The following is a 26,840-nucleotide window of genomic DNA, read 5'->3' as shown; positions in this document are numbered from 1 at the left end:
ATTTTGCAGACGGCGCCCAGTGGATCTCCGCCAAATGGGCTGGTTTCTTATCAAGTACAAGTCGGGTTGAGGAATTTGAAGAAATTTGGATCACGTTCGATCCAGACGACTGATTCTTCGAAAGGTTCCTCAGGAACAAAATTTTCTTGTCCAGCCGAATCTGATACCGGCACAAGTCAGACCTGAGCCCCAAAGGGGTCAAGATGCCAACATGGGAGAGGTAATTGACACTGATTCAGAGATGGAGACCTAGCCGTCGGTGATCTTCGATGGGGAGTTCACAGTGCAGCAGCCTCCGGGAGAGATTCCAATTCAGTGTTCCAGTCGAAAGTGACATTTACCTTCCAGGTACATGCCGCCCGACCGTGCAACCTGCAACAAAGGGAGTGCAGAGCCCTTCTTCTCCTCAGGTGGGAGGGGGGGAGGTGGTCAACTCTAACGTTGAGCACTTAAACGGCCAGTCTGGGTACCTACATCATGAAATGCCCGGCTGGGATCATTCAAACCATGTAAATATCTGTGTTGTAAATTAAACCTTATTTCCTTTTTGACTCGGTGTGGAATCCCTTGTGGTCTATTAAATATACCATAACCTGTGTCCACAACCAGTATACAACTAAAAGACAGCAGGAAGCTTTGGTGCTCATTCATATTCCCAGATGGAGCACATTTCTCATTTGCTGTGCATACATCAACCAGAATAGCAGCGCCACAGGAACGTTGGTCTTAGTTTTTTATGCCTTACACTTTATTGCCACCCAGTCCCAGTCTGCTCTATCATTGGCATCTTCGGAATGACTGGTAATTTACTGAAGTGCAGCCATTGATGCAGTTTCAAATTCTTTTGATGATATCCAGAACAAAGGAAATTAAGAAGTCTTACAACACCAGGTTAAAGTCCAACAGGTTTGATTCCAACACGAGCTTTCGGAGCGCAGCTCCTTCCTCAGGTGAATGGCGAGGTATGCTCCAGAAACATTTATATAGACAAAGTCAGAGATGCTGGACAATGCTTGGAATGCAGGCATTTGCAGGTAATCAAATCATTACAGATCCAGGGAGAGGGATAATTGCAGGTTAAAGAGGTGTAAATTGTCTCAAGCCCGAACAGTTAGTAGGATTTTGCAAGTCCAGGCCTGATGGTGGGGGGGTGGATGTAATGCGACATGAATCCAAGATCCCGGTTGAGGCCGCACTCATGCGTGCGGAACTTAGCTATAAGTTTTTGCTCGGCAATTCTGCGTTGTCGCATGTCCTGAAGACCGCCTTGGAGAACGCTTACCTGGACTGTCTCAGTCGGGGAACACTTCAGCAGTCAAGGGCATTCAGCCTCTGATCTCCGGGTAAGCGTTCTCCAAGGCGGTCTTCAGGACACGCGACAACGCAGAATTGCCGAGCAAAAACTTATAGCTAAGTTCCGCACGCATGAGTGCGGCCTCAACCGGGATCTTGGATTCATGTCGCATTACATCCACCCCCCATCATCAGGCCTGGACTTGCAAAATCCTACCAACTGCTTGGGCTTGAGACAATTCACACCTCTTTAACCTGTGATTATCCCTCTCCCTGGATCTGTAATGATTTGATTACCTGCAAATGCCTGCATTCCAAGCATTGTCCAGCATATCTGACTTTGTCTATATAAATGTTTCTGGATCATACCTCGCCATTCACCTGAGGAAGGAACTGCGCTCAGAAAGCTCGTGTTGGAATCAAACCTGTTGGACTTTAACCTGGTGTTGTAAGACTTCTTACTGTGCTCACCCCAGTCCAACGCTGGCATCTCCACATCAAAGGAAATTAAAACATGCATTTACCCAACTCAGATAGAGCTGTCAATCAAACTTACACTTCAAAGTAATCCACTGGATGTCAAAACAAAGAATGTTCGCTTCTGAGGGAAAACTCTAGCATTACTTGAAGTTAAAGGCTTATAATTACAGGGAATTCAAATATTTAGGCAGCCAGCAACAACACTGCTATGCAATGCTAAGAATTCAGGCATGAGCCAACTTGAGTTACTAGATCTATTCAAAATCTATCCCGTTTAGCAGGTAGATCACATAGGCCGGCGAGCTGTAGTCCAGAAGCCAGTGTTGAGAGTAGTCAGGTACTGAGGAGGGTATCAAGGTCGCAGGAGTATACTGGCAGACAAAAAGGTGTGTTGAAGTGTGTCTACTTCAATGCAAGGAGCATCCAGAATAAGGTAGGTGAACTTGGAGCGTGGATTGGTACTTGGGACTACGATGTTGTGACCATTACGGAGACATGGTTAGAACAGGGACAGGAATGGTTGTTGGAAGTTCCGCGGTATAGATGTTTCAGTAAGAGTAGGGAAGATGGTAAAAGAGGTGGAGGAGTAGCATTGTTAATCAAGGACAGTTTAACAGCTGGGCAGCACGGTGGCACAGTGGTTAGCATTGCTGCCTACGGCGCTGAGGACCTGGGTTCGAATCCCGGCCCTGGGTCACTGTCCGTGTGGAGTTTGCACGTTCTCCCCGTGTCTGCGTGGGTTTCACCCCCACAACCCAAAGATGTGCAGGTTAGGTGGATTGGCCACGCTGAATTGCCCCTTAATTAGAAAAAAATAATTGAATACGCTAAATTTAAAAAAAAAGGATAGTTTAACAGCTGCAGAAAGGCAGTTCGAAGGGGATATGCCCACTGAGGTAATATGGACCGAAATTAGAAATAGGAAAGGAGCGGTCACATTGTTAGCATTTTCTATAGGCCCCCAAATTGTAATAGAGATGTGGAGGAAGGAATTGTAAAACAGATTATGGATAGGTGTGGAGGTCTCAGGGTAGTTGTCATGGTTGACTTTAACTTTCCAATATTGATTGGAACCTCGATAGGTCGAACAGTTCAGATGGGTTAGTTTTTGTACAGTGTGTGCAGGAAGGGTTTCCTGACACAATATATGGATAGGCTGACAAGAGGGGGGCCCACATTGGATTTGGTACTGGGTAATGAACTGGGCCAAGTGTTAGATTTGTTTGTGGGAGAGCACTTTGGAGATAGTGACCACAATTCAGTGTCTTTCACTATTGCAATGGAGAGGGATAGGGCCATACGGCAGGGCAAGATTTATAATTGGAGAGGGATAATTATGATGCAATTGGGCAAGAATTAGGGAGCATAAGATGGGAACAGAAACTGTCAGGGAAAGACACAAATGAAAAGTGGAGCTTGTTCAAGGAACAAATACTGTGTGTCCTTGATAGGTATGTCCCTGTCAGGCAGGGAGGAAATGGCCGTGTGAGGGAACCATGGTTCACAAAAGAGGTTGAATATCTTGTCAAGAGGGAAAAGGAAAAGTATGTAAGGATGAGAAAACAAGGTTCAGTTGGGTCGCTTGAGGGTTACAAGGTAGCAAGGAATGAGCTTAAAAAAAGGGCTTAGGAGAGCTAGGAGGGGGCATGAGAAGTCCTTGGTGGGTCGGATCAAGGAAAACTTCAAAGCTTTTTACTCTCATGTAAGAAATAAAAGAATGACCAGGGCGAGAGTAGGGCCAGTCAAGGACAGTAGTGGGATATTGTGCATGGGGTCAGAAGAAATAGGAGAGGCGTTGAATGAATACTTTTCTTCAGTGTTCACCAGGGCCATGTTTTTGAGGATGAGAGTGTGATACAGGCGGGTAGGCTGGAGGAGGTAGATGTTCTGAGGAAGGATGTATTAGCAATTTTGAAAAACCTGAGGGTCGACAAGTACCCTGGGCCAGATGGGATACATCCAAGGATTCTTTGGGAGACAAGGGATGAGATTGCAGAGCCTTTAGCTTTGATCTTTGAGTCCTCACTGTCCACGGGGATAGTGCCAGAGGACTGGAGAGTGGCGAATGTTGTTCCTCTGTTCAAGAAAGGGAATAGGAATGACCCTGGTAATTATAGGCCAGTTAGTCTTAATTCGGTGGTCGGTAAGTTAATGGAAAAGGCCCTGAAGGATAGGATTTATGACCATTTAGAAAGATGCAACTTAATCCGGGACAGTCAACCCGGATTCGTGAAGGGTAAGTCTTGCCTCACAAATATGATTGAATTCTTTGAGGAGGTAACTAAGTATGTAGATGAAGGTAGAGCAGTTAATGTTGAATACATGGATTTTGGTAAGGCGTTTGATAAGGTTCCCCATGGTCGGCTCATGCAGAAAGTAAGGAGGTGTGGGAGAGAGGGAAATTTGGCCAATTGAATAAGTAACTGGCTATCACATTTAAGACAGAGGGTGGTGGTGGATGGAAAATTTTCAGACTGGAGACCAGTTACCAGTGGTGTACCACAGGGATCAGTGCTGGGTTCTCTGCTATTTGTGATTTTTATCAATGACTTGGAGGAGGGGGCTGAAGGGTGGGTCAGTAAATTTGCTGATGACACCAAGATTGGTGGAGTAGTGGATGCGGTGGAGGGATGTTGTAGGCTGCAAAGGGACATTGATAGGATGCAGAGTTGGGCCGGAAAATGGCAGATGGAGTTTAACCCTGATAAGTGCGAGGTGATTCATTTTGGTAGAAAAAATTTGAATGCGGATTACAGGGTTAACGGCAGAGTTCTGAGGAATGTGGAGGAACAGAGAGATCTTGGGGTTCATGTCCACAGATCTCTGAAGGTTGCCACTCAAGTGATAGAACAGTGAAGAAAGCTTATAGTGTGTTAGCGTTTATTAATAGGAGGCTTGAGTATAAGAGCCGTGGGGTTATGCTGCAACTATACATGACCCTGGTGAGACCACATTTGGAGTATTGTGTGCAGTTCTGGTCACCTCACTATAGGAAGGATGTGGAAGCATTGGAAAGGGTGCAAAGGAGATTTACCAGGATGCTGCCTGGTTTGGAGGATAGGTCTTATGAGGAAAGGTTGAGGGAGCTAGGGCTTTTCTCTTTGGAGGATGAGTGGCACCTTAATAGAGGTTTATAAGGTGATGAGGGGGAAGATAGAGTGGACGTTCAGAGATTATTTCCTCGAGTGGATGTAGCTGTTACAAGGGGGCATAACTATAAAATTCAGTGTGGGAGATATAGGAGGGATATCCGAGGTAGGTTCTTTACTCAGAGAGTGGTTAGGGTGTGGAATGGACTGCCTGCTGTGATAGTGGAGTCGGACACTTTCGGAACTTTCAAGCGGTTATTGGATAGGCACATGGAGCACACCAGAATGACAGGGAGTGGGATAGCTTGACTTTGGTTTCAGACAATGCTCGGCACAACATCGAGGGCCGAAGGGCCTGTTCTGTGCTGTACTGTTCTATGTTCTATGTACTCCAAGGCCCCGAACATAGAGCTCCTGGTGGAAAGGTAAAAGCTACAAATGGACTTTGACTTACTCTTTACGGGGAAGGCAGAGCACCAACTCTGCCAGGCACGGGGGACCCTGTATGATCACAAGCCTGCCTGCTGGCTCAACAGGTGAGAAAGCAGGCAATCATGAGGGAAATAGTACTGATTAGAGACAACAAGGACAAACTAGTAGCAGAGCCAGAAAAGGTCAATGAGTCATTTGAGGCCTTCTATGGGGGGCTGTATACCTCCGAGCCCCCAGCAGGGGAGTGTATCCCTAGGATCCCCCAAAAAGATGCTGCAGAGAATAAGAGTCATGGGGGGAATACACCTGCAAACCTGCAACATTATCACTGGGCAGCAACTGCGGAGAGAGTAAAGAGCCAGAAGCCGAGTGAGTGCTTATGGAGAAGGCCTCCTGCAGGTGACCTCCATCCAGGCCCTGGCCATGGCAGCACTCCCATCCCCACTGAACAAACACTCAACAAGCCCAGTGGTGATAGCAACACTCTGGTTGCGACAGCACTTTGGACTAACCAATAAGTCCGTTAAGGCCCTAATTGGCCCCAATAACCACAGGTTCATGCCTGCAACAACGGACGCCACCTTCAAAAGGTGGAGACAGGTCGGAGAGAGCTGACAGTTAGGGACTTCTACATTGACAATAGACTGACAACGCTCGAGGAACTAACAAACAAGTTCCATCTGACAGGTGGTAACAAGCTAAGATATATGCAGGCTAAAAACCTCTTACGTAGGGAAGCAAGGACATACCCAAGGCTATCGCAACAATCGTTACCAGAGGACTAACTGGATGCTGACATCTCAGGGAAGGGGAACTGCGGCGACCTGTATGGGCGCCTACTGGGAAGGGCACTAACACAACTGGACGATGTCATAATATACACACAAGTATATGATGATGCACAGACAGACATTGATTGACACACAGGGTGACCAATGAACACACAGAACACAGCAGCCAATCACCAGACAGGACACGGCCACTATAAAGCCAGAGGGCACTAGTTTTCCTGCTCTCTTGGGATCCGGCCTCTGAGACAGTCAGAGCCTGTGAGCAACAACTAGAACATCCACCATGTGGCAGTAAGATAGTCTGGTCAGGTTAGCCTCAGGTCTCCAGTCAACTCAGCATAGTGTCAACCCACAGTTAAAGTATGTATGATAGTTAAGAGTTTAATAAAATAGAGTTGCATTTCACCAAGTGTTGGAAGCCTGTCTCTCCACGGCTCTATCCACATTTTTAACTCCCTCATCTTTGCTGAAGGTGAGGACAAGACCAAGTTAAAAACAGTCCTGCTGAAGTTCGACAGCCACTGTGACATCAAAGTCAACGAGAGCTTTGAACACTATGTGTTCCAGCAGAGGCTTCAGGGTGAGGATGAACCTTTTCAGTCCTTCTTAACCCATCTCCGTATCCTCGCACAATCCTGTAACTACAGCTCCACTTCCGACTCCATGATCCGCGACCATATCGTTTTCAGGGTCCACTCCGACCCCCTTCGCCAGCAACTCCTTGAAGTGAAGCAGCTCACCCTCGCCATCGAGACCTGCGTCCTACATGAGCATGCTACTAACCGGTACTCCCATATCAAGGCGGCAGAGACGGCGGGGCAAGGCCCCCACGATGCGGAGTGGGTGCAGGCCATAAAACAGTCCCAGGGCCTGAGTCTGGATGAGGGTAGCCATTTCACACGCTTTTCCCGGGCTCCTGCGCACGCGCGCAATGACCGAGGGGACGGCGAGGCAGAGGACCGCACATCGTGTGCACATCGTTCGATCACACCGCGCATGCGCGGTGGCGCAAAGAGCATCCTGACGTCGGCGCCATGACGTGCAACAACTTTGGCTCCTCCCACTTAAAGCGGCAATGTCCCACGAAATCTCGACGCTGACTCCAGTGTGGCAAGCTTGACCACTACGCAGCCCTGTGCAGATCTGCTCAACTGCCCACCACACATCGATCCTAGCAGCAGCGCAGGAACGTTCGGTCAGTGCAGCAACCCGTTGCAGACACCGACTCCGACATGATTCCAGATCCCGACACCGAGGATCTCACATCCCCATATCGGGTGGGCATCATCCCCCAAGCATACGATGCTTTCCTCAAAAAAGGCTAAACCCCTCCCAGTGATGAGCATTGATCCGGGCGACGAGAGGTGAGCCACCCTTACGGTCAACAAATCTCGCATACGCTTCAGGGCTGGACACCGGCGCTTCAGCTAACCTCATTTCGCAGTCTGACCTGAATACCATCCACGTCAAGCCGAACATTCTTCCATCGGCCTGCCAGCTTCTCAACTACAATAGCAATGCCATTGCTGCCAGTGGCTCATGCCAGCTTGTGATTTCGCAGCGTTCTTTAAGAGCCACCCTGCGTTTTGAAATTGTAGAGTCCAACAGAGCTTCCTTGCTCGGTGCTCAGGCCTGCAAGATCCTGAATCTTGTGCAGTGAGTTCACTCCATGTCACCCGCTGAGGCATCAGCCTCGCCAGATGCCAACTTCCGAATACAATTAAATGACATCATAGCACGATACCACAGCGTCTTCGAGGGTATGGGCACATTCCCCTACACATACAAGATTCTTCTAAAACCGAATGCTACACCTGTGGTTCATGCACCCCGTCGGGTGCCGGCACCCCTTAAGGACCGCCTCAAGCAGCAGCTGCAAGACCTCCAGGACCAGGGCCGCATTTCTAAGGTCACAGAACCCATGGACTGGGTTAGCTCCATGGTTTGTGTCAAAAATCCGTCAGGGGAACTGCGCATTTGTATCGACCCCAAAGATTTGAACCGTAACATCATGAGGGAACACTACCCTATCCCTAAGCGCGAAAGAGCTCAGCAGCGAAATGGCTGACGCCAAGTTTTTCACGAAGCTGGATGCCTCCAAGGGGATTTGGCAGATCCAACTGGACGCATCCAGTCAAAAGCTCTGCACATTTAACAAGCCGTTTGGCCGGTATTGTTACAACCAGATGCCTTTGGCATCATCTCCACCTCGGAGGTATTCCACCGAATAATGGAACAAATGATGGAGGGCATCGAGGGGGTCCGAGTGTACGTCGATGACATCATTGTCTGGTCCACGACTCCGCAGGAACGCATCGATCGCCTCAAGCAAGTATTCCAGAGGATCCACGAGCATGGCTTCCGACTGAACAGAGCCAAATGCTCGTTCGGTCAAGCAGAAATAAAGTTCCTCGGCGACCATATTTCACAGTTCGGTGTGCAGCCAGATGCAGATAAGGTGTGGCGATCAATGCTATGAAGACACCGGAGGACAAGAAGGCGGTCCTCCGCTTCCTGGGATGGTCAACTTCCTTGGGAAGTTTATCCCCAACCTTGCATCTCACACCACAGCTCTCCGCAATCTTGTAAAGAAAACCACCGACTTCCAGTGGCTCCCGCTCATGAGCGAGAGTGGCGTGAGCTCAGGGCGAAACTCGGCACTGCCGTTTGTCGAGCCTGCCAAGGAGACGAAGATCTCCACTGATGCGAGCCAGTCTGGCATTGGGGCAGTGCTCCTCCAGCGGGACGAATACTCCTCCTGGGCCCCAGTCGCATATGCATCTAGAGCCATGACACCTACTGAGCAGCGCTATGCTGAAAGAGTGCCTGGGCCTCCTTACAGGGATTGACAAATTCCATGATTGCATGCATGGACTCCCCAAGTTTACGGTCGAAATGGACCACAGGCCACTGGTTCACATCATACAGAAGGACCTCAACGATATGACGCCATGCCTACAACGTATCCTCCTCAAACTCCGACGCTATGATTTCGACCTGGTCTACACCCCGGGCAAGGAGCTCATTGTGGCCGATGCACTCTCTCGCTCCATCACCATGCCGTGCGAGCAGTCGGACTTCGTCTGCCAGATCGACGCCCATGTTGAGTTCTGCGCATCCAACTTTCCAGCCACTGACGAAAGGGTTGTACAGATTCATCATGAAACGGCCAAGGATCCTCTACTCCAATGGGTCATGTGCCATCTCACAGATGGTTGGCAAAGGGGCCAGTGCCCACAGTTCTACAACATAAAAGACGATCTGGCAGTAGTCGATGGCATAATGATGAAACTAGACAGGATAGTAATACCACAGAGTATGCGAGAGCTCGTCCTCGGCCAACTCCACGAGGGTCACCTGGGGGTGGAAAAGTGCTGTCGGCGAGCCCGAGAGGCAGTATACTGGCCTGGCATCAATCAGGACATCGCCAACACTGTCCTCAATTGTCCAACGTGACAACGGTTCCAGCCGGCTCAGCCGAAAGAGACTTTGCAGCCGCATGAACTGGTGTCATCCCCATGGACCAAGGTTAGCATTGATCTCTTTCACGCAAAAGGCCGGGACTACGTCCTCATTGTGGATTATTTTTCTAACTACCCCGAGGTGGTCAGACTGCATGACCACACATGAGCAACAGTCATCAAGGCATGCAAAGAGACCTTTGCCCGTCATGGCATTCCACTTACGGTCATGACTGATAATGGCCCGTGCTTCTTCAGTGAGGAGTGGACGGATTTTGCCCGGCAGTATAATTTCACGCACGTCACTTTCAGCCCCCACTACCCCCAGTCGAATGAGAAAGCTGAAAAGAGGGGCACACATTGTCAAACGACTGCTGTGTAAAGCGGCTGATTCGGGTTCAGATTTTAACCTGGCGCTGTTAGCCTACAGGGCGACTCCTTTGTCCGCTGGCCTGTCCCCAGCACAGCTGCTAATGAACCGCACACTACGGACGACGGTGCCAGCAATCCACATCCTGGACCTTAACAATTTTCCGGTCCTGCAAAGAATGCAACAGTCTCGGGGCCCAATGCAAGTCGACGTATGACACCCACGCCACAGATCTCCCTGCTTCTGGTCCCTGCTGACCGAGTTCATGTTCAGCTACCTGACGGTGGCTGGTCTGCCACAGCTGTGATGGTCAAGCAAGTGGCCCCAGATCATTTCTCGTTCGCATACATGATGGCTCTTTTCTTCAGCGTAATAGGCGGGCACTGCGGCTGCTTCCACGCTCACCACCTGAACCTGATGTCCCGCCTCGCCTACTGGTTCCTCAGGACACACCCTTCCAAGAGGTCACCGATCTGCCGCTTCTTTTGCCACCCTCTACATTGGATGTAGCTCCGCCCATTCCGGTGCAGGCGACCCCTGACCCTCCCTTGAGGCGGTCAACCAGAATTCGTCACCCGCCACTGAGACTGAATTTATAGACTGAATGTTTCATTGCCTTGTGCTTCGTTTACACGTCTGTACATATTGTTCTTCCTAATTTGTTGTATGCACTCTATCTGCACTAGACACCTTCCCATGTAAATACGTTCACGTATTTTGTATATAGTCAGGCTCCTACTCATGTAAATACGCTCACATACTTTGTACCTAGTCAGCACATACACACACTCACTATTTATTGACATGTACACATTTTGTAAAAGGGGGGAGATGTCATAATATACACACAAGTGTATGATGGTGCACAGACAGACATTGATTGACACACAGGGTGACCAATGAACACACAGAACACAGCAGACAGGACACGGCCACTATAAAGCCAGAGGGCACTAGTTTTCCCGCTCTCTTGGGATGCAGCCTCTGAGACAGTCAGAGCCTGTGAGCAACAACTAGAACATCCACCATGTGGTAGTAAGATAGTCTGGTCAGGTTAGCCTCAGGTCTCCAGTCAACTCAGCATAGTGTCAACCCACAGTTAAAGTATGTATGATAGTTAAGAGTTTAATAAAATAGAGTTGCATTTCTCCAAGTGTTGGAAGCCTGTCTCTCTCACTGCTATGGTAAACGCAGACCCAGCATACCCAACACATCAGACAAGAGAAAAATGGGAGGAGGATGAGTGTTTGAAATAGGGTGGGAACTCTGGAGCAAAGAACTACATAGGGTCAACTCCACCTCCACTTGCGCAAGGCTAAGCCTAAAGCAGCTGGAAGTGATACACATGGGGACAAAGAAACATGGAGCCCAACCAGGCTCAGCAAACATTAAAATACACGGCGTCACGCCAATCAAACAGGAACAAGATCTAGGAGCTGAAGAGGGAAGAAGCTGAAGAGGGAAGGAGGCATGCCAGACGATTTGAAGGGGAGGGGGTTTGAAAAGAAAAGGGGGAGAGGCAGGTTGGCAACCTGGCTGGAATTAAACACCGACTAGAGAAATCAAAAAGAAAAGCCGCAACCGATGTAAATAGCAAAAGGCAACATATATATATTTATTTTTTATTTTTTATTTTATTTTTCTTTTCAGTTGTTTTTCAATGTATATTCACAATTGCTTTTGTTTTGTATAACTTAAAAATCCTTAATAAAAACGTTTGTTGAAAAAATATCCTGTGGCCAGATAGGAGAAGAAAACCTACTTGAATGTCCTTGGACATCATAAACAAAATAGTGCTGATATATTTTATAGTTCACCAATCCTGTTCGCTTTAGACTTCTCATTTACAAAATTACATGTTATATAAAATTACTTGTAAATACAGTACTGATTTTCAGAAATTTGTTTTCAAGCATAATATAGTCTATCAGTACATAATTAACTGTTTTGCATCTGTCATGTATCCAATTATGACCATAGGGCCTGAGTATTAATGAGAAAATGTGTCCACAGGGCAAGGTGTTCCACATATTCATTGTTTATGGGCCTTGAATTTCAAATATTCTAAAAAGCAAAGCAACCAGTCAAAAAACAATTAAAGACATAAACTCACACTTGAGTTCACCACCTCGCAAAATAAAAAATCACAGAAAACAGAACGAATCACATCCCTAAAAGATTTGTCAAAGTACTTTGGCCCAGTGTTTCCACATCAGCCTTAAAATAAAACGGGAAGCTTTGGGCGAATTACTCCACCTCGCAACGCCACAAACGTGAACTGTGATCGGGCAGAGAGTCGGGCATCTGGCCAAAATCGTGGTCAATGCCCAGCACGGTTTGGGCACAATGCTCCGATCCCTTTCTCGTGGCAGTACGAGGTTTGTGCTCCTCACCAGCAGCAGTATTCAAAACAGGTATTTACATGCATTCAAAAGTGATTAGCGGGTTGGACACATGTTGCTCCGTTATTCCCCGATGCTCCACTCCTCTCAGGTGGAAGTCTCGTGGGAATGAATTACTACAATATTGACAAACATGGCCTGGGCGCCATGGCTGCAGTGGGACAGCGGGAAGTTAAAGAAGCACTGAAAGGGAGGATCAAACTGGGTTCGTGAAAGGTAGGGCAGCTGGCAGCCAACCTGAGAAGATTACTTAATGTGATAATGATGTCCCCAGTGGGTAGGGAGGTGGAGGTAGTGATGGCGATGGACGCCGAGAAGGCCTTTGACCGGGTGGAGTGGGACTATCTATGGGAGGTGCTCGGACGGTTTGGGTTCGGGGAGGGATTGGTGGATTGGATCAAATTATTATATCAGGCCCCGAAGGCTAGTGTCAGGACTAACAGAGAAGTGTCGTAGTACTTTAGGCTGTACCGAGGGACCAGACAGGGCTGCCTGCTCTCCCCGCTGCTGTTTGCGCTGGCCATAGAGCCGCTGGCGATTGCACTGAGAGCCGCAGAGGGATGGAAGGGGATGGTGAGGGGCAGGGTTGAACATAGGGTCTCTCTTTATGCAGACGACCTGCTCCTGTACGTGTCGGACCCAGTGGCCGGGATGGGAAGTATACTAGGAATGCTGAGGAAGTTCGGCCAGTTCTCAGGATACAAATTAAATACGGTCAAGAGTGAAATGTTTGTGGTCCAGGCAAGGGGCCAGGAGAACAGATTGAGAGGGCTACCGTTTAGGCTGGTTGAGGAAAATTTCCGGTATATGGGAATCCAGGTGGCACGAGACTGGGGCAGGCTGCATAAGTTAAATTTGGTCAGGGTGGTGGAGCAAATGAAGGGAGAGTTTCGGAGATGGGATGCACTCCCGCTGTCGTTGGCAGGGAGGGTGCAGACTGTAAAGATGACAATCCTCCCTCGATTTCTGTTTATTTTTCAGTGCCTCCCGATCTTTATCCCACAGTCCTTCTTCAAAAGAGTTAATGGGATGATCATGAGCTTTGTCTGGGCGGGAAAATCCCTGCGGGTGAAGAAGGCGATGTTGGAGAGGAACCGCAGCGAGGGCGGGCTGGCTTTGCCGAGTCTGATTAATTATTACTGGGCAGCCAACATCGCTATGATAAGGAAGTGGATGGTGGGTACGGGGTCTATTTGGGAGCGGGTGGAGGCGGCTTCGTGCAGGGGCTCCAGCTTGGCAGCCCTGGTCATGGCTCCTCTACCGCTGCCGCCGGCCAAGTACACCACCAGCCCGGTAGTGGTGGCGACCCTGCGGATATGAGGCCAGTGGAGGAGGCATGTAGGGGAGATGGGGGCGTCTGTCTGGGCGCCAATCTGCGACAACCATCGGTTTGCCCCCGGGAGTATGGATGGGGGGTTCCAAGTATGGCGGCGGGCAGGGGCGGGAAGGGTGGGTGATATGTTCCTGGAAGGGAGCTTAGCGAGTTTGAGGAGCTTGGAGGAGAAATTTGGGTTGGTAAGGGGAAATGACTTTAGATACCTACAGTTGCGGGACTTTGTTCGTAGACAGGTCCCATCTTTCCCACGCCTCCTGCCAATGGGGATCCTAGACAGAATAGTCTCTAGGAGGGAAGAAGGGGAGGGTAGAGTCTCGGGTATTTATAAGGTGCTCATGAGGGAGGAAGGGTCCCAGACAGAGGAACTGAAACTTAAATGGGAGGAGGAGCTAGGCGGGGAAATGGAGGATGGGCTGTGGGCAGAGGCCCTGAGTAGAGTAAATTCGACCGCGACATGTGCTAGGCTCGGGCTGATTCAATTTAAGGTCGTTCACCGGGCCCATATGACGGTGGCTCGGATGAGCAAATTCTTCAGGATAGAGGACAAATGCGCTAGGTGCGCGGGAGGACCAGCGAACCACGTTCACATGTTTTGGGCATGCCCTAAACTGAGGGGGTACTGGGAGGGTTTTGCGGGGGTCATGTCCCGGGTGCTAAAAACAAGGGTGGTGATGAGTCCAGGGGTGGCAATTTTTGGGGTTTCGGAAGACCCGGGGGTCCAGGGGGAGAAAGAAGCCGATGTTTTGGCCTTTGCTTCCCTGATATCCCGGCGACGAATACGATTGGCGTGGAGGGACGCAAAGCCCCCGAAGACTGAGTGGTGGCTTGCGGACATGTCGAGTTTCCTGGGTATGGAAAAAATTAAGTTCGCCTTGAGGGGATCTGTGCAGGGGTTTGCCCGGAGGTGGCAACCATTTATTGACTTCTTTGCGGGAGAGTGAGCATCAGCAGGGGGGTGGGGGGAGGGGGGTGGGGGGTAGAGTAGAGTAGGAGGGAAAATATGGCGGGTAGTACCGGTGGGAGAGGAGCAGGCTTGTGCAATATGTTACGGTGGAAGTATTGAAAGTACGTGGATGTCTGCACATTTTTGCCTTTTTTGCTTTCTTTCTGATGATGTCTGTAACTGTTTATAAAGCCAAAAACGACCTCAATAAAATTGTTTATTAAAAAAAAGCACTGAAAAACTTTAGAAAACTGTCGGGACATTGGAGATGGTTGCCTGGGCTGGGGGCAGTAGTGGGTGGTGACTTGGTGCCAAGACCATGGACTTGGGATGTCCCCCTAAGGATCGAGGTGGCTGGTTCAGACCACCATTGCTGCAGTCTCCTGTCTGCTCACACTGCTGAGTGATGCCTGTGTCCTTTAACTATTCAGAAGACTTCTGGTCATCTGGGAGCTCACTCAGGCCACCTCTCTAGACACCCTCCTGCCCCACCTGTTTCATAAAGAGGATGGGCGGTGCCAAGCTCAATCAGGAGACTACCAGGTGTTGGCATTCCTCAGAAGCGCTGACCCATTGCAGAGGATGCATGGGATCAGCAGAGCTCACCCAAACTAGGGGACACCTGCACCACAGCCTTTGGAATCCTCTCTGTTTCTCTGCCTCTCTCAGAACAAAGGACTTACCAGTGACCCCCCCCCCCCCCCCCCCACCTCTCTGGATTACCATCTATCTCCTCCTGGCGGGACCAGCAATGCTGACTGCCTCTGCCACCACTTCCCAGGCAGTGTTCAGGAGAGCAGGCTTGAGAGTGTTAAGATGGTTGACTTACCTTGGTGGCAAAGATGAGACCATTCATCATCTTTCTGCATTGGGTGGCTCACCTCTTCTGCAAGGTGTTGGCACGGACCAGCACCACCTCCCAATCTGGATTGGTGACCTTGCTGGACGTCTTGCGGCTAGAGCTAGGTAGAGGACATCATGGCCATCCTCAACTGCATCCAACAGACACACCCTTGAGATGTCACTGAATTTGCAACAGTTTCCTTCTTAGGTTTCGGGGCCATCCCTCCCATTTGTAACTGTCCTGGGCTGCAGAGATTAACAGAACTGTACAAGGGTAATGTTTTAATATGGCGTCCGGAGTGAGGAAACGGTGAGTTCATGGCAGTGTGGACGAGTGAGAGCCTGCCAGCCAGCCAGCGATATGCCATATTTCCCATGTGTGCAGAGTTAATGTGTTGAAAAACGGACGATACGTCGTGAAAACCTGCCTTGCAACCAACTGGTAAAACACCACTTTTCATGCCCACTACCGGATTTAGTGCAATGGGGGCAATTATAAACAAGAAATTTATAATATTGAACACATTGACCATGTTTCACTCAGTGGTAATTTTTGAATTATATTTTAATACATGTTCAAAGATGAAATTGAGGTCATAGCTTCAAAGGTATTTCACATTCTAATATGAGAGTTCATGTATTTTAATGGGCTCTTTAAAATCTTGAACAACTCTGGTAGGAAAGAACGAGTGAAATTATGAGCATCCAGCATCAATGTTGGTTACCCAATCATCTTTTTAAAATACACGGGGCAGGATTTTCCGTCCAGCAAGGCCGGAATCACGAAACGCGATTGGGCAGAGAATCGCGAGTGAGCCAAAAGTCGTGGCCGGCGCCAGATGCCTGACAGAATTCCGTGCTCTGGTGCCTCTACAGCAGTGTGAATGCATTCTACTCCACATGTATAGGAAACTCCATTGGCATATCATTAACAGGCCTGACCCGGTATTCTCTGGGGCTCCCGCGATCTGCCTCGGCCAGAAGGAATTACCGATGGCAAGGTTCACTTGTAGGTTTAAAAATCAGGAAACAGGCACCGTGGCTGCTGATAGACAGAGAAAGGAGGTAGGACATGTTCCCAGAGGTGCGATCGTGGGATCCCAGGACTGGCTGGAGGAGGTGGGTGGGGGTAGGGGGTTTGGGTTGGGGACCACTATTGCCAAACCCCAGTGACCACCCACCGTGGCCCATGGTGGTGCAGAGTGACATCGGCCATATGGGTGACCCGAACCCCGCACTCCACAACCACATTCACCCCAACTCCCGCCCCCCCCACCCCCCCAGAAGCGGGTGTCACCCGCCAGTGGGGCATCATGCCACCCACACAAGGGCAATGCCTATGGTTGCCCCGACAGGAGGATGTCAGACAGGGGCTGCAGAATGTATCGCTGGCATGGGTAGTGCCAGCCACAGTACCCCTGCCGGCTTGGATGGGTGCTCGAGGGGCCAGAATCCCCCATGGGGCTGGGCATCCACGGGGCCAGGGGTGTGGTGCTGAGGACAGAGTGACGGGGGAATGGCCACGGATGGGTGTGGGGATAGGGGAGGAAGGAGGGTGGAGGGGGACATGCGTGGGCAGAGGTTGCAGTGCAGGCCCGGGCCACTGTGTAACCCTTTGGACCTGGTTGGGCACAGGGGTCTGAACCATGCTAAATGTTTGCAATTCACCCCCTGCAGACAATTGACTTCGGAATTCAACAAGAAATGATGGCCTTAACCCTCGCTGCCGCAGCCCTAGGGGATGCACTAAGGCTGCCCGTGCAAGAGCTGCTCAGTGAGGACCCTGCAGCAGCGGAGCTTGCCCAGAGTAACAGGAGGCAGCTGGTGAGGATGGAGAGGCAGTGGCCCAACAGGGCAAGGAGAAGGTGGGAAGGAGACACTCCACCAGGCCTCGTGTGTACCGGCAGTCCCTGTCCTTTGAGGACCAAGGGACCTGACGGCTAGGCATGCATTGAAGACTCTGGCTGAGCAGGGGGAACATACAGTCTGCCGGATCATGGCACACCAACCACTGCAGGGATCTGGGGAGGAATGCTGCTCCCAGTGGCCATTAAGGTGACGGTCATTCTCAACCTTTACACCATGAGGTCCTTCCAGGCGTCGAGTGGGGACCTATCGGGGATCTCAAAGACCTTGGTGTACAGGTGCATCTGCACAGTCAAAGAGGCTTTATATGCCCGTTCAGTACAATGTATCAACTTCAAAGTGGACCGAGCCCACCAGGATGCCTGGGCAGGAGGATCACAGCCATTACCTGGATGCCCAGGTCTGGGGGTGACCGATGGGATGCATGCCCCCTACGAACACCGGTCCAGGTGGCACAGTGCTTAGCACTGCTGCCTCACAGCACCAGGGACCCGGTTTCAATTCCAGCCTTGGATGACTGTGAGGCGTTTGCAGTTTCGCCCCATGTCTGCATGAGTTTTCTCCGGGTTCTCTGCTTTCATCCCACAGTCCACAGATGTGCAGGTTTGGTGGATTGGCCATGCTAAATTGCCATTTAGTTTTTTTTATTCATTAATGGGATGTGGCCGTCATTGGCTAGGCCAGCATTTATTGCCCATCCATGAGGGCATTAAGAGTCAACCACATTGCTGTGGGTCTGGAGACACATGTAGGCCAGACCAGGTAAGGGCGACAGATTTCCTCCCCTATAGGACATTAGTGAAGCAGATGGGTTTCACGACAATCGACAATGGTCCATCGAGTCTGCATCGATGGTCAGCTTTAGACTTTTAATTCCAGATTTTTTATTCAATTCAAATTTCACTATCTATCATGGTGGAATACAAACTCGGTTCCCCAGAGCATGACTCTAGGACTCTGGATCACTAGTCCAGTGACAATACCACTACACTACTGCCTCCAATAGTGTCCAAAGATCTGCGGGTTTTGGTGGGCTTATGGGGCAGGGGAGTGGGACTGGGTGAGGTGCTCTTTCAGAGGGCCGGTAAGAGACTGGATGGACCAAATGGCCTCCTTCTGCACTGTAGGGATTCTATGATTCTATGACAGGCTGGTCTTCACAAACTGAAATGGGTACCACTCGATGAAAGTGCAGCTGGTGTATGCCCGATACCCAGGCCTTCATCCTGGCACACTTGACGGTTTCTGACACCATTGAGGCGTATTCCTGGGTGAGGAGTTGTCTCTTGGGCAACAGGGGTTATCCATTGCGGTCGTGGCTGATGCCACCAATCCGGAGGCCACAGACCGACATGGGACCTGCTACAACAAAACCCATGCCGCAACAGGGGCATCCTGAAGATGAGGTTCAGGTGCCTGGACTGCTCTGGAGGGGCCCTCCAATAAGGCGCTGGGAGGGTCTCCCACATCCGTGGTGGCCTGCTGAATCCTCCACAACATTGCACAGCACAGGGCGATGTGCTGGAGGAGGTGGATGAACGGCAGGTCTCATCCAAAGAGAAGGAGGTGGCTTCCCGACAGTCAACCATTTTAGCACCCAACAGGTAATGGCAGCAAGACCTCTGTCCAGGCACATGGCCTGGTGCTCATCTACCCTGTATACTTCTGGAACATCGCTGCTATCTCTGCATGCCTTTTTTCATCGTGGAAATCATCACTTCTGGAAAGATAGATCACTCAGCAACTCACTGTCTGTTAAGCTCTGAAGGAGTACACCATTGGACTTTCGATTCTGGACTCTAGACTCACATGAAACCATAATTTTTACTTTTTTTCCGTGGTCTTGTCCTGTACCCCTTTCTTTCCCTTATTGTCTGGGTGCAAAAGATTGCGAAAGCCCTTCCCGCGTTTCACATGTGCTTAAAATAAACCAACCCTCTTCTTTTACCTTATCTCAGCTTTGCTGTGGGGTTATTAGTAGAGGATCTGAACACTCCAAACTGAAGGGTTGGGGGAAAATACACCACCACTTATAAAGGCTAACTCATTTTTTTGGGAGCACAATGGAACAATGGAACCAGGGATAGACCCTCCTCCAAAGGTTTGTGACTTGCTCAAGACTAAAAGATCATGGGCGGAATTCTCCGGGCAGATTCTCTGTCCTGCCAGAACTCTGGTGTGTTAGACATGTCAGGGTAAAGACTTTGTCTATTTTTTAAAATAAAATAATAATTGTACAAAGTAGACAAGTTGAGCATATGTATGTGAATATAAATTCCTTCCTGTCTTCTGAATGGAACATTACGTTAATCTGTCAGTACAGTATTGAGAGAGTGCGAGACAAGAACAATTGTCCAATTCGGGGGCAATTTAGAATGGCCAATCCACCTAACCTGCACATCTTTGAGTTGTGGGGGTGAAACCCACGCAGACATGGGGAGAATGTGCAAACTCCACACGGACAGTGACCGAGGGCCGGGATTCGAACCCGGGTCCTCAGTGCCGCAGTCCCAGTGCTAGCCACTGTGCCGCATGCCGCCCCCGAATTATTCCATGACGCAATATCATCAGTGCTACAAGCCATTGAGCATGATAGAGTCTCAATAAGAATAAGAACTGACACACAAAAGATATACAGCACTTTAATTTTTCAAATATTTTAATGTTGATAAAGGGCATTACCTGATTGCGACTTTTTGATTTAGTTTGCCTGTTTTTCCAACACCTACATCTTATTTGAAAATAAAAATTCAAAATAATAAAGTGAGCTGGGGGTAATTTTCACACTCACTGCTGTGCGGCATACTGGCTGAGTGGATTGTATGCACGTTTTGATATTTTCCATTGGTTTCAGAGTAATTGTGAATTGGGTGGGTTGTAGAACAAATCAGCCAGTTTACTGCCCAAGCTGTGAGGATAAAAATTATCTCCTATTATTACTTTGGAGATTTACTTCCATTTGCAGAACAAATACATATAACATACACCATGCACTTGAATACATTTCACGTATTAATCCTTTAGTACTGTCTGTGCCTGTTGCGACTATGTCGGTCAGTTATTTTTTTCTCCCAAATGCTTTAATAGTGAAAGCAGATTTATTTTATTTAAAACCTCTTGCAGGATTCCCCCTTGCTTGTGGATTCTTCGCAAAATGTGACTGTTAATGCTCGCAACTCTGAGGGGCAGGTGACAGGCAGATTAACAGTGGGTGAGTATAATTTTCTGGTCTGCTTTTCTTCTCTGGTAAATGGGCAAGCAATTCAGCAGTGAGCATCACAAGCTCGTCGGCATCACAAGGAAAGGCCAGATGGTTGTCCGAGGGTTAGAAATGCAAGAATCTGCCCATTGGAATCTGAAATTAAAGTGCATGATCAGTACCATTTCAGGAAAACATTTGACATTGTGTTAAGGCCACCTGTGCAGCAGGCCAAGGTCACGGGGAATGTAAAAGTAGCTTGAGTTTTATGAACTGTACTTGATAATATAAGTGCTTGATGTTGATAAGTGGATGCAAAAAAAGTAAAATACTTCTGAAATCGTCTTTAATTTGAGGCACAATGTGGCCTTAAAGATGTGCTCTGACATTTTATTTTATGTACGAACTCCTGAGACATTTTAGCAATTTTTAAGGACATCTGACTTACCTGACCTTCACCTTTCCAGTACCACCTATTTAAAAACTTTTCTCATGTTTTTGAAGGAAGAGCCCAACTCTGTAGACTTATGAAATGTGGCCACAATATCTCCCTCACCTTCATGCAAAAGCAAATTGTTTGTAAATCATCTGTACAGGGTTGTGCCAGTGCTTGCAATAATTCCTTTGTGTGACCTTTTTAAGTTTCATACTGTGGCGTGACTGTATATGGTTTGTCTGTATCCAAATATCTCTTGTATAAAATATTTTTGACTTGCCCGTGCTTTCTCTCTCTCTCTCCCCGCCACCCCCCCCCCCCCCCCCCCCCCCCCCCCCCCCCCCCGCCCCCCCACACCCCACTCCCCGATGGTTCATTGTGTAAATGTACCAGGTGGGATGAATTTTTTCCTTCATTTTAACTCTTTTTTCAGCAGCTAGATGTTGACAGGAAGTTATGCATTGGACAACAAAATTAGCTCCATTGTTAACTTCTTTGCTGGACTGGGTCATGTCAAACACGACCCAAAGAGGAACGGGCACTTAGGTTTTATCCACGGCACTCACAGAATTCATTGAATTCATCAGAAATGATGATAGATAGGAACTGCAATTGGCCTCGGTGTTCACAGACTGTGGAGATGAAAGGTACTTCCACTCGATTGATGTCTATTGACCTCAATGTATATTTGTGTTTGTATGTGTGTTTGTGTGTGTGAGAATCAAGTGATGCTACCTAGCATCAGGCTATATTTTGAAGGTTGTCTGACACTGTTTCGGAGAATAGATGAAGAAAATTGTAATAGTAGCATTCATTCTGTCTGAATTGATCAAACTGAGGCTGCTACGAATTTATTGATTTTGAGCATTTAGAGATGCACTAGATAACAAATGAGAGCCAACGTTGATTATGGCCCATAATATTTGACAAATATTAGTCATTGTTTTGAAGAAAGGATGATATAAATAAAAGTAGATGCAGCAAATGTGCACATAGCTTTTCAGAAAGATAATAATTCTTATTATTGTTACAAGTAGGCTTACATTAATACTGCAGTGAAGTTACTGTGAAAATCACCTAGTTGCCACACTCTGGCGCCTGTTCCAGTATACTGAGGGAGAATTCAGTATGTCCAATTCACCTCACAAGCACGTCTTTTGAGACTTGTGGGAAGAAACCGGAGCATCCAGAGGAAACCCACACAGGCACGGGGAGAACATATAGGGCGCGATTCTCCGCTGCCCATGCCGGTTGGGAGAATAGCGGGAGGGCCTCCTGACATTTTTTGCACCCTCCCGCTATTCTCCCCCCCCCTCGCCCGACCCACGTCACGAATCGCCGCTCGCCGTTTTTTACGGTGAGCGGTGATTCTCCGCGGCCGATGGGCTGAGCGGCCTGGCCTTTACGCCTGTTTTTTCACGGCAGCAAACACACCTGCTTGCTGCCATCGTAAAAACGGGCGCTGGATGCCCGTTTGGGGCATCCAGAGGCCCGTTTGGGGCAGGAGCACCACCGTTGTGCTCAGGAGGGGACAGGCCCACGATCGGTGCCCACCGATCGTCGGGCCTGCGTCCAAAAGGGACGCACTATTTCCCCTCCGCCGCCCGACAAGATCAAGCCGCCACATCTTGTTGGGCGGCGGTGGAGAAATACGGAACCGCGCATGCGCGGGTTCCGTCAATGGCGTGATAACGTCACCCGTGCATGCGCGGGTTGGAGCCGGCTCCAACCTGCGCATGCGCGGCTGACGTCATACAGACGGCAGACGCGCGTCATCTTGGCGCGTCTTAACAACGGTCGTTAAGGCCACGACGCCGCGATTCCCGGGGTCCCGCTCCAAGCCCCGATGGGGGGGAGAATTGGTCCCGGGAACGGGCGTGAAGGCTGCCGTGAAACACGGCCAGTTTCACGGCAGCCTTTACGACTCTCCGCATTTGCGGAGAATCTCGCCCATAGACTCCGCACAGACAGTGACCCAAACTGGGAATCAAACCCAGGTCCTGGGGATTTTCACAGTAACTTCATTGTAGTGTTAATCTAAGCCCACTTGTGACACTATTATAACACCTATACCCATATCCTGTTTCACACTATATCACACTGTCCAATCACCCCCATGCTTGCTGACCTGTATTGGCTCCCAATCCAGACGTGTCTCAGAATTATAATTCTTGAATTTATTCTTCAGTCCCTCTCGGTCCATGCCCCTCAAAAGTACTACGAATGCCTCCAACTACACATCCCCTCACAAATTTGCTCTTCCTCTGATTCAGGCCTCTTCCCCAACCATCCCTTCTGTCAACCCAACATTCACAGCCATCAGTTGCCAGATCCCACTCTGTGCAACTTCCTTCTCAAAAACCACCTTCCACAACCGCCACCAACACCTCCTCCCCCCCCCCCCCCCCCCCCCACCCTCCCCAAATCTCTACATTAAGTTCTTCCTTAATACCAGCATTTTTACCAAGTCTTTGCTGATTCACTACTTGTAATTAGCTCTTAGGCTTAACATTAATTTCTTCTTATGTATCTGTGAAATATTTGGGGACAAGTTTCTATGTTAGAAGCACTACATAAATCCAAAATATTGCTTTGTTATTGGTGCTGACTTTATGCACCCAAATTGAGAGGACATTAAAGCCAAACAGAGTAGATTCACCAGGGTGAGGAGGCACTTGAGTTCCAGGTAGTGTTTTCACAGCAGCAGCATAGCCTATCAGGAATCTTAACAGAGGATTTTGAGAGGTTTAATAAGAGAATGCAATTTGAGGAATCAACGAAGAGGGGTCAGTCAGGAAGAAAGCGAAGAATAATGATTGGATAGATTATTTTATTCAGAACGTTCTCACAGCAGGTAATGCTGAACTACATGGAGCAATTGTGGAAGCAACAATTGCATATTTTAAGCAAAGTATGGTTAAGTAATTGAAGCAATACAGATGCAAACCTATGGTAAGTGAGTTGTTGGACAGATGGATTAAATTTTGATTACCCGAGTAAAAAGCTGTCGCAGACGTGATGAACTAAATGATCCTCTTTGGATTGTAAAATTGAGGTGACTGCATTGTTTCTAAAATTCAGCATTATTTACTTGCCTTCTCCAAAAGCAAAAGCTCACACCAACAATAATTTCTGCCACTTGCAAGAGCATATGGCAGAAATCATTGCCAAATTTTGATTAAGTTGCCAGGCTTGTCTATTGCCTTGCGCGTTATAGAGATTTATGTTGAAATGTAGTCTTTTCTGGCCTTGAGAACATTCTACTTAAGCGTCTGAATAAATCTGGTACAGTTTTAGCATCCAGGGAAATAGTTGAAGTGTAAATCTGTACATAATACCGCAGCATGACAGAAACTCAACATCCACACCCTTTGTCACTGAAATAATCTTGCTGATGAATTTTAGAACAATGTAAAGTGTAAAATAGTAATAAAGCCAAGTGCCAACTCATACGAATTCTGAAGAAGAGCCTGTTGTGTCACATATGTGTACATCCCATACCAGCCTCCCCGAACAGGCGCCGGAATGTGGCGACTAGGGGCTTTTCACAGCAACTTCATTTGAAGCCTACTTGTCACAATAAGTGATTTTCATTTCATTTCATTTTCATATGTGGGACTGACAGAATATTCAATATATTAATATTCACATATAAAACATTTTAAATAGACTCTGGGGACCATTGGATGTATATGATATGGACAGTTTGTGTCACATTTGTAATAATATGATAATTACTATATTTTAATATCTTCCTTTAGGAAGTTGGCAGCCATTGTAAATGTGAGTTATTGCTAGCTGCTTTCTCAGGCCACAGAAAATGTACCTACCATTCTGGAATGCACAAGTTTATCTCCTAGCGGGTTGATACCTCAGTTGGCTGGGCTGCAAGATGCCTTTAAACGCTTTTGAATTCCCTTTGTTACAGGATGGGAGGAAAGGTTTAAGTGGTGGGAGGGGGTTGCTGGTTGTGGTGAGGGGCTGGGTGATGTAGAGGCAAGCGAGCTGTGATTGTATTCCATTGGATGAACAACCTTGGAGCTAAGAAGGGTATGATGTGTGTTTCTAATTGGCGGACTTTACAAATCTCAGTAATTGTTCTGAAGCCATCATTGGTAAGGAAAAGGCAACGATATATTGCCATATCAGTGATTGTTATTGCAAAATTCCAATCTATAATGTGTGCTCATGCAAAAGAAACAAGTTTACTGTTTTTAATATCCAGAGGTGATGCAGTCAAGAATAAATAATTGTACACCTATGATTTAATCTTACTTATCATTTATTAATTTATTTATTTAAAGTTCATAAGTTTATTAGCTAAACCAAGCTATGAAAAAATGCTTAATCTTTTGCCTTCCTGAGGTCAGCATGGTGACCAGTTATCCAGTTTGCCAAATTCCATTGGCAAGGGTTCTGTTTGACCTTTTGGCTTGCAATTTGCACCTAGATGTATAAAGGATGTGCAGGTTAGGTGGATTGGCCATGCTAAATTGCCCCTTAGTGTCCAAAGATGTGCAGGTTAGGTGGTGTAAAGAGGATAGGGCGGAGGAATGGGACTAGGTAGGGTCGCAGAGGGTCGGTGCAGACTCAATGGGCTGAATGGCTTCCTTCTGCGCTGTAGGGATTCTGTGGATGGTGGACAAACAAAGGCATATTCAATAATTAAGGATCAAGGGCGGGATTCTCCCATACCCAGCAGGGTGGGGGGTCCCGGCGGGACGGAGTGGCGTGAGCCACTCCGGCGTCGGGCCGCCCCAAAGGTGCGGAAGTGATTTGCGCCCCACCAGCCGACGTGGAAGGCCTTTGGCGGCGTGCCAACCGGGGCCGAAGGGACTCCGCCGGCCGGCGCACGTCCGCGCATGCGCCGGAGCATCAGCGGTTGCTGACATCATCCCCGCGCATGCGCAGCGGGCGTTCACCTTCGCGCTGGCCATTGCGGAGGCTAACATGGCCGGTGTGTAGGAAAAGAGTGCCCCCATGGCACAGGCCTGCCCGCGGATTGGTGGGCCCCGATCGTGGGCCACGCCACCATGGGGGCACCCCCGGGGCCAGATTGCCCCATGCACCCCCCCCAGGACCCCGGAGCCCGCCAGCGCCACCAGGTCCCGCCGGTAAGGGACCTAGTCCAATTTACGCTGGCGGGACCTGCATAGAATGGGCTGGACTTCGGCCCATCGCGGGTCGGAGAAGCGCCAGGGAGGCCGCTGTGAGCGGCCGCTGACCAGCGTGGCGCGATTCACGCCCCCGCCAAATCTCCGGCAGTGGAGAATTCGGCAGGAGGCTGGGGCAGGGTTCACGCTGACCCCCGGCGATTCTCCGACCTGGCAGGGGGGTCGGAGAATCCCGCCCCAAATGCTCACTGACAGGAGCAGCCTCCATTGTAAAAAGCTAAAACATTTACCACACATTATAATTAGACACAGGAGAATATTGGGCATGTTTCCAGAGCAGGTAGAGATTTAAGACAGTTAGAGTTCATCTGGACGAACGTTTGTTGAGCCAAATAGACTTTATTTGTTAATAAAGATTCTTATTTCTAATTAATAAAGATGTGAAGATTGGCTTCTGGTGTCCACCATGGAGTGGGTGGTCACACACAAGGCAGCTCCTACCTAAAGTTACAGAAAAGGGCTCTTTTTTAATCAATACGGGATGGAATTTTGATGAAAAGGCGTAGGTGAATGTTCGAGGAGTACTGTCCCCCAGGAATGGTATGTTTCTTGGTTACCAGACCCGCAGAAACAGTGAAAGATTTGGCTGAAGCTGCAGCAAAGATAAAAGCCTCTTCCAGCATGCAGGCGGGGGAAGGGTGGGCTTAGAGGCCTCAAGCTGACTTGAGGGCCTTTATGAAAGCTGAATTCTAGCAGCAGAGGGAACAACTGTGAAAATATCTCAC

At 48.7% G+C, this 26,840-nt stretch overlaps 1 protein-coding gene across 4 annotated transcripts in view; it reads left to right on the top strand.

The window, feature by feature from the left end:
* The window catches only part of sgcg (sarcoglycan, gamma), an 807,130-nt gene that overhangs the window by 550,879 nt on the left and 229,411 nt on the right, over window positions 1-26,840 (top strand). For all 4 annotated transcript variants that reach the window (XM_038818379.1, XM_038818381.1, XM_038818380.1 and 1 more), the window contains one exon: window positions 20,430-20,517. In XM_038818379.1, the coding sequence (XP_038674307.1) occupies window positions 20,430-20,517 (88 nt within the window). The remainder of the gene's footprint in view (window positions 1-20,429; window positions 20,518-26,840) is intronic.

The sequence above is a fragment of the Scyliorhinus canicula genome, chromosome 14 (genome assembly GCF_902713615.1).
Source record: "Scyliorhinus canicula chromosome 14, sScyCan1.1, whole genome shotgun sequence".
NCBI lineage: Eukaryota > Metazoa > Chordata > Chondrichthyes > Carcharhiniformes > Scyliorhinidae > Scyliorhinus > Scyliorhinus canicula.
Note: the sequence above shows the minus strand (reverse complement) of the source record. Positions and strands in the feature narration are given on the sequence as shown.